Below are 15462 nucleotides of genomic sequence, written 5' to 3'. Positions count from 1 at the left end.
ACTTGAACCAGAGTGGCTACAATACCAACTGCAGTGAACATTACTCCAAAATGCTTTGGCAATAGCCAAACTCAGGCAACAGCCTCTGCTCTGAAGTAAGAAAGATTGCTGCAAGAAGGGCAAAACCAAAAATAAACACCTGAGCTGGAGCAAAAAAATAATGCATGGGGTTTTGCTTTTATTACCTCTGGTCTTCAATTCATCTTCTTCCACTTCTATATCTAAGTCATCAAATACAGCTGCCAATGGAATCTTCAGTGTGGGATTACTGGGTATTTTAAAATCCTTAAAAGGAGGAAAAGAATATTTACTTTAATTCATCACTTTTCCACTTAATTAAGCTTATGTGTAATTTTACCAACAAATCAAGAACTGGAAAATTATGTGAATGTATTTTGAAATCTCACTGCACAGAAGTGAGAACACCAGGAATTCACAGGTACCCTCAGAAGGTTTACTAAGAACTCCCTCATGTTTTTGTTATCAGATCCCTGAGAGATTTTATAACAACAGCTGAAGAACCAAAACAAAGCCAGGGATGGCATTTCCTCCCCCTGGATAACAAAGCAGCCAGCATGGAAGAGCTAAGGCAGGAGTTATCACCTAAGCTCATGTAGGTGTTTTTGATGTGCCACCAGATGGCTCACTACAGTTAATAAAGATAAATAAAACTCCTGAAAGAAAAATGTACAAATAGAGAAACAAACTAGTAGACAGGCAGCCATTTATTGAATTACAGGCTCCTTTTGTGAGCACATAAATAAAACCCCTGAACAAAATGCTTCATAAACTTTCTAAGTTCCGCTGATTTTTCTGCATATTATACCTGTTTCCTTGGAAAACTAGAGAAGGTTAAATATAATAGAACAGAAATTCAAAAGTCTGAACTCAGTTTTATATCAAGTGACAAGAATTTTTAGACAACAGAATTTTTTAAATTCCAGTAGTGATATTCCAACTGAGCTGCTGGCAGTTTGAGAAAATGATCAGATTACATTACTATTAAATACTAAAGTTTGAAGTAAATATATTTATTATACAGATTGAAAAACTGCCTATCTTTCTGTTCAACCAGTGCATGATGAGCTCTCTTCTACTGCCCTGTCTCAAGCAGAACACATTTAGAAATACTGTACTTCTACTTGTGACTTTTAACCTAGCTACCTGTCAGGTTACCTGTCAGGTTATGTATGTCAGGCTATATTACACACACAATAAAGAAATAGCACTTCTTTTTTCAGCTACAAGCATTATTCCAAACAATTGCAGTGTAACTTTTCCCAAGACAACACTTATCTAAGAAAAAAAAAAAAATCAGAGTGAACACTACTGATGCCAGTAAAGCCAAAAAAGTTTTATGAAAATATAGAGGAATTAACAGAAAGTTCAGCCACAAGAATGGAGGAAAAGTTGGTGTCTCACTTAAGAGAAAACATAATTTTTACTGCAGCTCTACAGCTGCCTTTGCTCCCTTGGGTTAAAAAATACCTGCACACTGTTTTCTTGTGCTTGGTGAGACAATCTTGTACTTGGTAGTGGAGAATGAGATCCCAGTTTTCTGTCCAGGAATACTTCCTTACTACAGGCGTAACACCACACACGGAGAGTGGTAAGGTTGACAGTCAGACAGTGCTTTGTCTCCTGAAACAGCACAAAAACCACAACTGGGATTCACAAACTGGGAAAAACTAAATATTGCTACATGCAAGCTAGAATGGATATTTCAAAATTCTAGGTTTTTCAACAATGACACAAGTATGCACATTAGAATATTGAGAAAGAGCAATTCAGTTACTAAATTCTAACACAAACATTCATTTTTAATACAAATCACTCAAACTAGCAATAAGATGCAATCAGAATCAAGACACTGCAGTATTTAACATGCCTCTCTGTAATTAAAAAAATAAGAAGAAAGCCTTCTTATTCTTGTTAGAAATGAAGATGGTTTTCAAGGAATATCTGTAACTGGCCAAAATGGGAGCTACCATCTCTACAATGTTTATTTCTACTGGTTTGCTGCAAAAATTCAGGGACCATCTGGTCTCCAACTACTCTAGAAACACCTCATTTCTCAGTCTATTGTAAAGCCTTTAGAACTGTGATTCAGCTTTAAGAGCTGATAAAGAACCCGTGAAGGTATTTATATAGATTTACATTAATGCACTATCTATTTGTATAAATACTCTTTCTTCTCAAGTTCCTGTTTCAAAACAAAACAAAATAAAATCAGGAGTGGTGGTAAAGCCCAGTCATAACATCACATACTTCTTGTAAAACCCCTGTATAAACTATTCTTTCATTTTCCTATTCACCAAGGTTTATCAGTAATTGTAGGGATCAAAAATTGTTCTGTGTGGAACTTTAGATGCATTTACTGAGCAGCTGTAAACTGATGGCAAGACTTTCATTAGTCTCAAAGTCAGCAACTCAGAAATGACATGTTTATAGCTCTGCCACCTCTCTGTGCCCAGAATACCCTGTTTTGGCACGTGTTGCCCTTGCACACGTGTGTGCCCAGAACACACAGTGAGTTCAGACCCAAACCTATGCAGAGAATGCCCAGCCCTGGCAGAACTTGGCATGCTGGGGACAGAGTGCCCACACTCCACTGCTCCCACCAAGCTGGACCCAAGATCAGACAGAGCAGGAAAGCAAATGCTCAGCTCAGCCTACAGTTTCTTCATCTGAAACAAGGAGCACATTGCAGAAACAAAGCTCTCTCTCTGGTAATTTACACTCCCTATCTTGCACCTCTTCAGCTGCCCATTAATGCAACTTTCCTGCTCCTACCCATCAGGCAGCCTCAGTCCCAGAAATTTAGACTGAAGTAGTGATGTACTAGACATAAGCTGAGGTACTCAATAAACCTTTCATCTGGGCATCTTGAAAATCATCAGTATTAATTGTCCTTTTCTTTTTTCATTTGCACCATCTTCTTTAGAAGAATTGCATAATTATGCAGCTGCACAAAACCTGCAAACTCACATACTCCTAAATTAGCAAGATCTGCCTCTATAACATGAAAAACAATTATAGCTAATCAAACCTCCACAGTTAGCTAGCACAGGTTATTGACTTCATTGAAATAAAAGTTCTTTAACTGCATTGCTTCAAGGAACTGTGTAACCAGCAAACACATACCTGGGAATGGGTGGTACTGTGATCATCATGGGATTCACCACAGCCAACATACGTACACCTGTTCTGTTGGGCGAGATACACAGAATATAGAGAATTAAAAAGTGGTCTCAAAAAGGTTTACAGAATAGGAATGTACTGGCAGTCCCTATAAATCCACTCAAATTTCAAACTTGTAGGACTTGAGTCCGACACAAACCAAGAGACATGCATAGAAAACAGTGCAATAAATATCACTTAAAGCAAAAAAGAATGCTGCAAGATTTAACTCAACGTCTCGTACTGATGGGCAATGTGCAGAATATAATTTTTTGGGGCAATTCCTATATATTTATTCATATTACTGACAACATCTATTTTTACAATTCCTTATTTGGTAAATACTGTTAGAGAAAACACAAAGTTAATCCAGTGTCTGAGTGGTGAAATACTGAATGGCAACAGCCTCAGACATGTTTATACAAAAATCTCTGCATGCCCCTATCTGCAGTGCCTACTCATCAGAGCATTACTTCACAACTAATTAGCCTCTTCACCTTTACATAAGTTTCCAGCACTATATGGCTAAGAACTTGCCATGTTCTAGTTATAACATGCAAAATAATTGCCTATTTTAATCATTTTGCAATGTTCATTGCAAAATATATTTGGCTGAGTCGAGTGTGGAATCTTGCAGCTGCTATCTTCAAGCAATTTTTGCTAATTCCTCATTTGTATGAGTGAGGCCAATCACACAGGAGGGTACAGCAGGTTACCTGTGTAACTCTAAGCATGTTAATTTATACAATCAAATAGTCACTGAACACAACCAATTTCTCTATTAAATGATCTCAGCTATTTGATAAGTTACAGATTGTTTACATGCTGGGATCTCACCAGGTTTTTCTACTGAAAAAGGAGAAGACAAGATGCCAATTCATCCAAGAGGAGAAACATCACAGCATGACATTAAGTGTCCTACTGCAACTACAAGACTCTCCTATGGAAATGTGAGTATAAAATTTAGTTTTTCAGTAATAAGTCTAAGAGCTCTATGTGAAAAATAAAAAACATTAGTTTAAGTTTCACAGCATTTTCCCACCTGCCAGGTAGATGCATCCCTCAACATCTCTTCCCCACTCCCAAGAGGTTTGTTTATACATAATTAAAAATTCAGGCCATCTAACAAAAGACATTAAACACTGCTGCTTTCCCCCTTCATCTCTGTTATTGAAAGAAGGAGCAAAAATAATCTGATCTCTTCATTGTTCCCACTGTCCACCTCAAAGGGCACAAATGAAGGGCAGTTTAAGATGCTCACACAAACACTTACAGGGGGCATTAGCCTAGAGATCCTTCTGACAGGACTTAAAGAAAAATTGCCATTAAATGAAGTCAAGCCTACAGGGCAAAATTTCAATCTCTGTAAACATCTGCAAAAAATCCAAAGAACTAGCAAGACATTTTAAAAACTAAGTTAACTATATGCTTTCCAGTTGGGATCACAGATCCCTCAGCAACATATTTGCATTTTCTTTACACACAGTGAAAATTACAGGTTTTTGTAGACAGCAAGGAGAGTCAGGCAAAAGCATATTTATGACAGAGCTATACCCAGGGTAAAGACTGTATGAAATTTGTACAAAGAGAATGCTCATACAAGATTATGCAAGTTTCAAAAAAAGGAATTTTTATTTGTTTTCCTTAAGAATAAAAGTCAGAGTATGCATTATTCTGTAAAATGTCTGCATTTACTACTAGATGTTATGATTACAACTGCTAAGAAAGGCTTATAAAAAGTAATTTAATTAACTCAGGAATAATATATTATTTTTTAGATCTACCAACCCAGGGAAAAGATTAAAAAAACCTTCAAAACTTAAGAGCTAAAAAGTATCATAACTCAAGTAAAAACACTAATATGCTTTCTTCCTTCTTATAAAAAACCTCATTTGAAGCATATTATTCATATTGCAAGAAGTATGTACCTGATAGAAGGTAAATAATTTAAAAAATAAAGAACTACAGATGAAATTTTGCTTTTAAATTATAAGTTAAACAAACTAACTTCAAGAACTTCATGACAGATGTTTCTTTAAAAAAATTCTACCAACTTTATCTTTACTAGAAAATTATTCTATTGCAGAACAAGAGAACAACTTACCTCCAAGCATGCCCAAAGGTTGGGTCCTCTGACTTTACAGTCCTGACAAGTGCCCTGTTAAAGTTCAACACAAAAGCAAGTTTTATTTCACTTACTTTCACCAGTAAACCACAACTTCAAGACAAAATGAGAAAAAAATACTGTAAAGCTTAGTATCAGATTAATACCTTTAAGACTTTAAAGTTAGCTTTTAAAAAGGGATATGCTGACAAGCAATCTAATTTTTGCTTCCCATAATCTCAAGATCAGCATATTTTTTGACTAAAATCTCAGATTTATCTCTGAGTTTTCATTTTAAACCAAAAATTGCTTTTCTATGCAAGGCATAAATATCACCCTATCACAATCCTCATAATTGGTCTTTCTATAAATTTAACATAAAAAGAAATTATAGTGATAGAACTTTTAGTAAATTCAAATTGCTTCTTGCAGACACTACCTGCAAAGGTTTATAGAAACAAGATGCAACAGGAGGGAAATGCTGTACTCCTCAGCAGCAAATGAACTGTTACACAAATTAAGCACCATGGACAGAAAAGTTTTCACTTTTCATCACCTCCCAGCTACTTAAATGAGCTACAAGATCCTTCCTTGTTCCATTTATTAATACTAGCTTGAAACAAATTCAGGGAGGGGAGGCTTCTGGTACTGTGGCTTCTCCATCAAAAAGAGAACTGTTACCCAAGTAAATTCAAGCATAAATTTCTTTGTTACAGTTTCTACTTGAAGTCAGTTGTGGTATATTACACTGACAGTCTGAATAACCAAATGCTTCAATGAAAAAGAAGTTCAGCTTGGTGTTCTGCTAACTCTTTTAACTAATGATTCCAATAAAACATCAATCGTGGCAAAGGTGCTCTTTAAGTGCTGAAAAATAGATTTGCAGCTTCATTAATCCCACAATTCTTCTCATACTTTATTTAAACCCTACTATTCCAGCAGAGGAGCTTTTACCCATGCTTGACACTTAAATGCACCTTATAACTAATGATACACTAACATGGTACCTAAAATACCTGACCAGTTAACAGTGATAGGAAGAAAGTGAATTGCCACAACTCACATGAGATTTCTGTATCAATTCCTCCTTTGTTATCTCACCAACTGATTCCAGGTGTGGGCAATTGCTGCTGGGTGATGACATGGCTGAAGCTGTGTTTTCTGAGATGCTGTAGCTGTAATTTTCAACACCAGAGAATCACCTGTCAAGAGAAGTAAGAATGAGTAAAACCCAATTCCTTAGACTAGACAGCAATACTAGATACCAAATATGCAACATATATATAAAACAATGTGCCTCTTTAGACTAAGTTAATATAAACAAGTTTATAGACTCCAATAGCCCAAAACTATTGCTGACTTCTAAAATGAAATCCAAGGATTTCTAAGTCAAACTAAAAGAATTCTGAATGGAGCAGAGGTGATTTGGGTCAATTATTTAACTTTCTAGACTCTGCCATGGCACCCAAATGATATAAACATTGGTTTTCAAGCCAACCTAGAACTGACAGTGGCTTTGCCTGTATGTTCTGGAAAAGGATCTTTGCAACACTGCTGAAGCTGTGGAGGCTGAACTGCAGAAACACAAGACTTGTTTATCACAGGATACAGAAACTTTATCTTGGTTTTATTTATTTACAAAGACACATTCTAGATTCAGACATATTATATATCAAAAGGAGACAAACTTGTGACTCACATGTAGCACTAAACACTCAGCAACACTTTTATCTTGTTCTCTTTGCCCATCCAAGGTCTCTGGTGTAGACGTAGAAACTTATCAGAAATAAAGAATGCTACATACAATCACTTTGTTATTATTATTTCAATAGTTGCACAGAAAACAACAGAAGGAAAATAAAAATACTAACTCTGTAATGTTCTTTTTATATAAATACTCCAACTGACTCATTCAGACAGGGACTATCCAATAACTTTGTTTCAGTTTTGTCACTTAAGCAATTACTATTGATGACTCAATCTCTCTAAAGGCCACAAAAAATTAACTTGTTCTGCTCAATTATTCTGCCCAATATCTGTCCAATGTAGCACTCCTTTATCAAGACTTGCAACTAAACTTCAACTCAGTGATGTGCCCTCCTTGTTCTGTCTGCAGCCTTTGGCACTGCTATCAACACCACTTAGCCTGTGTGCTTTGGCAGATCAAGGTTTGCTCCTTCCACTTACAGGACCAATCACTCATTTCAATATTGAGCACCCCAGAGCTCTGACAGAGTGGGGAAATCAAACCTTGCCTAATGGGCACCTCAGACACTCTCCCAGGTAAACTCTCAGCTTATCATGTCTGACTTGTTCCTTCTGTTGTCTTGCAGTAAATCCCTTTGAATCAAGAGCCATTTCAGCTCCCTTTGGTCATTTTTCTATATAGGTGTATGTCTATAAATAGTCTGTTTTATTGCTATAAACATTGTTACACAGGTAATATTATTGAAGTATTACATCTTATTTGTTATGGAAAATTTCTTCATGTCCTATTACATGCATATATGTACACACACATATATATACACAAATACATTTTATATAAAAATAATCACTATATAATAATATAATTATTAGATACATAATTGTATATATGGACTCATAAGTATAAGTATATATGCTTCAGTCTTTTTAATATCATGTTAACAGTTGTTCAATAAGGTATTTCAGAACTTATCTCACAAGACTGAAAATACTACATTTAGGATTTTTTTTCCAAATGAGATCTGAATTCTCTTCCAGGACCAGTGGCATGACACTTAAAATGCATTATTCTAAAACATAAGCTCCAGCTAGAGAAGCATTTCCTCAGTTCAGTGACTGACTATAATCTATATGCACTGTTACTGAAAGACACTTCAAATAAGGCAACAGTTTTTCATGCCAAACCTCCTCAACTTCCATCATATTAGCAATTCCTCTTTGAACTGCAAGGTTCCTTTCCAGAACAGAAATGGCAACATGAATGCATGTTACATCTCCCACAGTTTGCAAGGTCTGTTAAAATGTTTAAAAAGGACAAGTGAGTTTCAAATAAAGCCCTGAGCACGTTAAATGCAGTGAGATGATTTAATACAAATGCTTTAAAAAGACTGATATAATGGATTAGTAAAGCTTTGGGCTTTTTTTTTATGGCAGAAGCTTTCTGAATGCATTATTATAAGTAATACAAGCAATGAATGGAGACTTCACCTCATGCTGCCAGATTTGTATTTAATTTGTATTTAATTTGTATTTAACTTTTCATACATAAAACTCCACAAATCCAAACCTGCAGTCCTGAACAAACCCAGACCCAGGAGTTCTGCTCATGCCAGTTTCTGTTTCTTGGTGCAATCTGCATCTCTCTTCTAACAATGATCAGAAAGGCCAAAGCTGTTCGAACTCATGTCCCTGTGGATGTGCTCCCTATTCCTGTCCTTATGGAGAGCATCCCTTGTGGAAGTGTAGTTCATGTTACAAATTCTTCACTTGTCGTTATATGAACAAAGCTGAGTGGCCATTCTTTCACCTTTTGTTAACAATTTCTTTACACACCTCCTTCCATCTCACAGCACTGTGATAACTCTGCCATAACCCTGGTAGCTTAATACACATAGCTGCAGAAACACATTTTGTAGAATTTTATGTTAAAGTCTAAAACTGTCAAATTAATTCAAAAGCCATGACTCATCCTTCATCTAAGTCCTAGCCAGCCCAGGGTAGCCCCTCCCTTGCTCAGTGACCTTCCTCCATTTCACCACTTCCTACTCCATGTGAAGAGATTGCTTTTCTTCCCCTGCAGCTCATTATCACATCTGCTTTTACACCAGCTTCTGCATTGCGTTGGCGTCATCCAAAAATTGTTTTTCTGCATTTTCAGTACTAGAAAAAAAAAACCCAAAATAATCCAATAGGATTTGTAGTTTCCCTTGCATTCCATGCTATACTCCTGTTCTGAGGCTGGAGCATATCTCCATTTCATGATCCCATGAGATCACACAATCATAGCATGGTTTGGGCTGGAAGGAACCTTGGAGATCATCTGGTTCCAAAGCCCCACCATGGGCAGGGTGCCACCCACCAGGTCAGGGTGCCTGGGGCATCCACAACTTCTCTGAACAGCCTGTTCCAGTGTCTCTCCACCCTCACAATAGAGAATTTCTTCCTAATACCTAACTAAACCTGCCCTCTGAGTTCAAAGCCATTCCCCCTGTCCTATCCTTGCCCTTGTTGAAGTCCTGCTCCAAGTCTCTTGTGCAAGGTCTCCCTCTCTCCCCTGGCTGATCAGCCCCACTCTCTCAGCCTGTTTCCACAGCAGCTGCTCGTGACCACACTCATGCAATAAGGTTTTCAACAAATGCTTCCCACAGGTCTGGGAGAGGATTTCTCTCGCAGTCTATTGCCAGCTCTCCCCATTGCTTCCCCTCAGAGGTTGCAGCTCACCTATCTCAATGCTTCACACTACCCCATCCCATGAAGTGAACCAATTCATGCTCCAAAGTAGGACTCACCAACAGAATTTTGCTTTGAGCATGCACAGACTCACACTTCAAAGAAAAAATGCTCTTCAAGTCCAGTCTTGGAGGGTTTTTTGTGTTCCTGACAAGTCTTTTCATTCCCCAAGTAAAACAAAATTGAGCCATCAGAGAAATGTGGACTACAATTCAAAGCATCATGACCAGCAACCTGCTTATTGCTCAGCAGAATTCCACAGCATCAGACTTGTGTGGTGCCTACCATGGAAAGCCTATCACACCCACAGAAAACTCCCATCAAACACTATGGAATTCACCTGATCTCCAAAATTATCTTTGGGTCATGGAAGGAACCCAATATCTCCTAAAGAAACAAAACAAAATTTAAAATATTTCAAAAAGTTTTGGATTAATGATTTCATCTGCCTAGTTACAGTAGTTAACACTTCAACAGATACTGAAAAAAACAATTGTATGTTTTATGTATTCCACTGATATTCTAAATATGGAGCTGTTTTAAGAGATCATTTTACAGAGTTCAGTAAGGGAATGCTGATGGAAGATTTTAAGAATAAAAGGATTATTCTGAAGACATCAATTATATGAAGCAGCAATTGTGTCTTCATTACAGGCTTTTATTATTGTGTCAGTACAGCTCTGAATAACAGCATCTCAAACCAGTAATCTGTAAGCTCAGGCTCCTTCATTGCACTCATGGTTATTTTACCAGTGAGGGACAGGAATAATTTCATTTAACATTTATTTATATTTTATAGCAACAAAGCAAGAGTGACACAGAGTGCAACTTTGTACCTGAACACTTAATTACTTAGAATTCTAAGGAGGTCTGGAAGTTCAGTAATTACTTATCCTATTAATATTCTTCACATTCACAAAAAAACCCACCAGCATTCACTCAGAGCTATAAAAGCCCACTGAAGTGATAGCCTTAGGCATATACCAATTGTTAAGATACATGTTTTTTATCACTTTTCTAAAAATCTGCATTGTTTTAATTAAACTTTACGGAAATTCCTTCCATTGCTTTTGTACATGAATGACATTTTTACCAAACTTAAATGAGTCTTTTTACTGTGTCAAATTAAGGTTCATCTTTCCTATTTCTTGACCTAAGTTCCTTTATATTCCATCAATCAATAGGCAGTTTGGAATTTTATCTCCCATCCCTCCGTATTTTTATCTTTTTTTAACCTATCAACAATAAACAAGTGCAGCCCATTTCTTGAAAAAATGACACCACCAATTCCAGCTCTGGTAGAGAACTTACTTTATATATATTTAGCATAAAACCTGGTATTTTCCCACTAGATGACAAAAGTGTACTCAATAACCTGGTCAAAGGTACCTGCTCTTTCTCCTCAGGCACCAAGAGCTACCCACTCAAGCAAGACACAAATTGATAAGTCACTTGCATTACATTCCTTTTCTGCCCTTAAGTACTGTTCCCACAGAAAAAAGACATTTTAAAATATTCTGGAGTTGAGGGTATATCCTCTTACAAGGTTAGACAGTTTTCATTTTATATTGGCTTTCAGGGCACATAGGCTACTCTTTCCTTTCTTCCTTCCACCACGCTAAATCCTAACTATGAAACCCATTAGCTAACCTCTATATTTCTAAGAGGATTTTCCTACTCGGGCTTTGCCTAAGCTCAGGAGAAGCCTACAGTGATTTTCCACTAGGTGATACCCGGGACTCTTCCCGCAGGCTGTTCCAGCCCTCATACCGACGATCCATCCGCACGGGTGACTCGGGGAGCGAACGGGGCCGTTTCTCGGTCAATTCCCGGCTTTAGGGACTGCGCGGTGCCCACGGTACCGCTGCCGCACAGCCGCACCTTCAGCGGGGACCTGCGGAGCTCTGGGGCCGCTTCCAGCCGGGGGGAGGCCGGTCCCGCCCCGCACGGCCCCGCTGCCCCGGGCCGGGCACCGCCGACCTCCGGCCCCCGCCCAGCCCTGCGGGACCGCCGGGACGGCTCCCGGGCGGCCGCCATCGCCGCCCCAACGCGCCTCGGGCTGTGCGACCGGCCAGGCACACGGCCCGCCGCGCTGCCAGCCCCCGCCAGACCGAACCCTCCGCCGCTGCCCCAGCGGGCCCTTCCTCTCTTACCGGAGCTGCCGGGAGGATGCGCCGCACACGGATCCCGGAGCTCAGCCGGGCCGCGACCAGCCCCGCGTCTCGCCCTTGCCTGCGGGGACAGCGGCGCTGCAGCGGGGCTGCCGTGGCGGAGCTGGGCGCGCCCGGGCCGCGGCTCCGCCGGTGCCGCCCCGCACACGCGCGGCCGGGCGGGCGCGGCTGCCGCGACGCCGCCGCGGACGCGCCCCGCACAAAGATGGCGGCGCCGAGAGCCTCAGCCGCTCATGTGAGCGCTGCCCCGCACAAAGATGGCGGCGCCAGGAGCGCACTCCGTCCCCGCCCGGCTGCCCTCAGCGGGAGCTGCCCGCAGCAAAGATGGCGGGTGCGGGGTCCTGACGCCGCAGGTTTCCCTCACGTGGTAGCCGCTCCTCCCGGCTGACAGCGGCCGCTTCTCCCTCTGCCGGAAGCGGATCCCGCCGGTCTCCGGGCAGCGCCGGGGCCGGAGCGGAGGGAGCTGCCCGTGCCCCGGTGCTCGGCGGGCAGGTAGGTGACAACTGAGTGCGGCAGCTGTAGCGACCCGGCCCGGGCACGGGGAGAGGTGCGGCCGCTTTGACCCGGGCGGGTGCGGGGAGGGGGCTGAGGAGCGCGCAGGGCACCCGGTTCTGCCCGCTGCCCGCCCGTGATGCCGGGGCTGCCCGGGCTGGAGAGGGCTCGGCCGGGCTGGGCGGAGGTGGCTTCTGCCCCGCGGCCTCCCGCCGTGCCGCGGTTGCGGTGCCGGGGTCGCGGTTCGGAGGCTTCGCCTTGTGTTGAGCATCAGGGAGCGAGAGAGGTGTGCCTGCGGCGGGGAGATTACGTCAGGCTGTAGTGGTTGTGTCTCGTGGTGTGTCTGCAAATAAACGAGGCGCTGAATGAGATTAACTTTTTCTAGCTGCTCACAAATCTTTTAATTCTTTCAGGCGACAGATACGTTCTTCCAGCAGTCGCGGTTTCAGAGGCAGGGTTGTTGCCGTGCGTGGTTTAGAGGCTGTAGTACGGGAGCGGCCGCTAATGAAAGCAGAGCGAGCCCTCCTTAGTGCTGGGCGTTGTGCAGCTGCACATCTGCACACAGCAGCTGGACACACGGGGCCTGAGCTGAACCAGCAAATCTGCTGTCTCCGCACCAAGTCTTGCCTCTAGTCAAAAACATCAATCAAACAAGTCATGTACTGTGATTGAAGAGATTAAAGCTTGTAGAAGAAAAATGTCCTGGGCTACTATAGTTATGCATCCTTCTTTTAGGAAGGATGCATCCTTCCATAGTTATGCATCCTTTACATCTTCATAGTATGTATCCTTCTTTTGCCAGAATATTCCAGAGACCATCTGTGATTGTTTTCAAGATAGTTTTGCTTAATGAGGTATGGGAGAGAAGGAGCCATGTCAGAAGAGGCTGTTACTGAGACACGATTTTCTCTGAAGACAGTAGCTCTACGGGTGTTTCATCTTCCCCTTTCCTGGTACTATTCTCTTAACCAGGTAATAACCAGTGATTCTCAAGATATCAAAATTCTCAAATTGTCTTTTTTCCTTGTAGATTTTTTTGTACTTACAAGCTAAACATAACTGTCATTGAATTTTGAATGAGTACTGAGTTCTCCTTTTAAAACTAGGTCTTTAATGTTGCTGTATTGAATCACACACTTATAAGCAAAAGCTATGTCATATTTCACAGTTCCCTGTAAGTACTTTATTTTTACTGCATATAAAACCAGGGTAAGATATTCTCAGTCTTAGCTGCATATGCTCATTTCCACTTTTTTTCTGTATATTAAATACTTCAAAACTCTCACTGCAAGATCACTCTTTTCTTTTCATGTCCTTTTTAAATACCCTTATGTGCAACTATTAACATTCCTCTTTTTAGAGGTTTTCATTTCACTGTTAATCAATTTATGATCACGTTTGTAGGCACACACAAATTTAGAAAAATTATTTTGCAGTTCTTTGAAACTGCAATGTGCTAACATTTAATTTTGTGATCTTGGAGATTTTAATCTCAGGTGTTTGGTTGTTAACTCTCTTCTGTGAAATGCAGTAGTCTTTTGTAAATTTTGTAAGCTCTGTGTTGGTGCTGTGTTCCAGGCATTTCCTTTTCCCCATGGAGTCCAGTGGTAGTTGTTGACCTCAGTCAAGGCATGGTACCAGGAAGGGCAGGGTTCTCAACAAACCAAAGGTGCTTGACTTGTTGACTGTAAACTCAGTGCAGAGAGAAGCTTTCAGTGTTTCTTCACATTGCACAGTGGTGATAGTCTTTAGCAACTGCCCAGCAGGCAGGAGTGCCAGAGTGCTCTGTGTGCTCTCTCTGGTATGAGGAATCGTGTTACACAAACACCATATGAGGCCCGAGGGCTGTGGATCTGGTTTTCTCCCAGCATTCTGTTCCTCAAGCAGCATAAGTTTCCAGAAGATTTTGTGAATGTGAACTGTGGTTTCCAGTTAAATGGCACTTTCCTTGTTATTTTGCATGTTACAAATTTTGTTAGTAGCTTTTGATACAAGTTGCTTGTGTATGTGGCTCTTATTTACTGATTTAAACATTTATACACCTATGACTGAAAGAGATCCAAAATAAAATGTAATTTTTTTTTTCAAAACGTAATTTAGAGAAATGTGTTTAAATACATGTTCTACTCAAATTGAAACACCACACTAATGCTGGCAATAGCATCTTCCACTCTTTCACAGAGCAAGTAGTGTAGTTGGGAAAGGTGAGTTCCTTTCTCAGTGTTTTTTGCTGTTAGAGATTTACTTGAAGTCCTGCATTGTCCTGGCATTAAGAAGAAATTAAAAAACCCAAATCTTTGTTTGAAAGTCATTTGCTTAGATCCCCATAGTCTGTGGATTTACAATATAACTTATAGTTCTTTGTGCTGCAGTCTGTCTCTCAGTATGTATATTTGCAATTAAATCACATTTTTATTTTCAGATAAAGCTTTCCCCAGGGTTAAAGAAACTTTTCACAGTAACAGCAGTGAGTGCAATATCTGTGATTTTTCTGGCCCATCACTTTAAAAGAAGACGTGGAAAGAAAAACAAGAAAGTGCCACCATGGGAGCCAGCTCATCTTGTGTTAGAGTGTACCAAAGCAGCTGCTTCAGAAAAAGGTAAGGCATGGAATCCCCAATTTGGGGTTATTTGTTGTTTTCTTGGAGAGGGAAGAAAGTTGTGTGAGGGGATGGGTATGCATAACTGTAGTAGTAAACCAAACTATTTTCCTTTGACCATGGGATAGTTTGTGTTGGAAAGGACCTTTAAAGTTCATCCAATCCAACCCCTGCATTGAGCAGGGATATCTTCAGTTAGACCAGGTTGATCATAGCCCCATCCAACCTGGCACTGAGTGTTTCCAGGGATGGAGCATCCATGACTTCTCTGGGCAATCCATTCCAGTGTTTTAGCACTCTCATTGTAAAACCTTTCTTCCTTGTTATCCAATGTAAATCAGCCCTCTTTTAGTTTTGAAACCATAACCCCTTATCCTATTGCAGCAGACCCTGCTGAAAAGTCTGTTCCCATGTTTCCTATAGGCCCCCTTCAAGTACTGAGAGGCTGCAGTAAGGTCTCCCTGGAACCTTCTCCAGG

General features: G+C 40.6%; 2 protein-coding genes across 5 annotated transcripts in view; one reads left to right on the top strand and one right to left on the bottom strand.

The window, feature by feature from the left end:
- The window catches only part of USP33 (ubiquitin specific peptidase 33), a 35437-nt gene extending 23373 nt beyond the window's left edge, over positions 1-12064 (bottom strand). For 3 of the 4 annotated variants that reach the window (XM_064719413.1, XM_064719414.1, XM_064719411.1), the window contains exons 1-6: positions 11875-12064; positions 6348-6486; positions 5285-5338; positions 3145-3207; positions 1489-1641; positions 186-285 (exon numbers count right to left, since the gene is read on the bottom strand). In XM_064719413.1, the coding sequence (XP_064575483.1) occupies positions 186-285; positions 1489-1641; positions 3145-3207; positions 5285-5338; positions 6348-6428 (451 nt within the window). In that variant the 5' untranslated portion in view covers positions 6429-6486; positions 11875-12064. Of the gene's footprint in view, positions 1-185; positions 286-1488; positions 1642-3144; positions 3208-5284; positions 5339-6347; positions 6487-6983; positions 7043-11874 lie in introns of all 4 variants that reach the window. The other variant, XM_064719412.1, reaches the window with a different exon arrangement.
- Positions 12065-12245: 181 nt separating this feature from the next.
- The window catches only part of MIGA1 (mitoguardin 1), a 34839-nt gene continuing 31622 nt past the window's right edge, over positions 12246-15462 (top strand). Inside the window, exons 1-3 of the mRNA XM_064719194.1 lie at positions 12246-12384; positions 13187-13356; positions 14807-14984. Coding sequence (XP_064575264.1) covers positions 13234-13356; positions 14807-14984 — 301 coding nt within the window. The 5' untranslated portion in view covers positions 12246-12384; positions 13187-13233. The remainder of the gene's footprint in view (positions 12385-13186; positions 13357-14806; positions 14985-15462) is intronic.

The sequence above is a fragment of the Zonotrichia leucophrys genome, chromosome 8 (genome assembly GCF_028769735.1).
Source record: "Zonotrichia leucophrys gambelii isolate GWCS_2022_RI chromosome 8, RI_Zleu_2.0, whole genome shotgun sequence".
Taxonomy (NCBI): domain Eukaryota; kingdom Metazoa; phylum Chordata; class Aves; order Passeriformes; family Passerellidae; genus Zonotrichia; species Zonotrichia leucophrys.
Note: the sequence above shows the minus strand (reverse complement) of the source record. Positions and strands in the feature narration are given on the sequence as shown.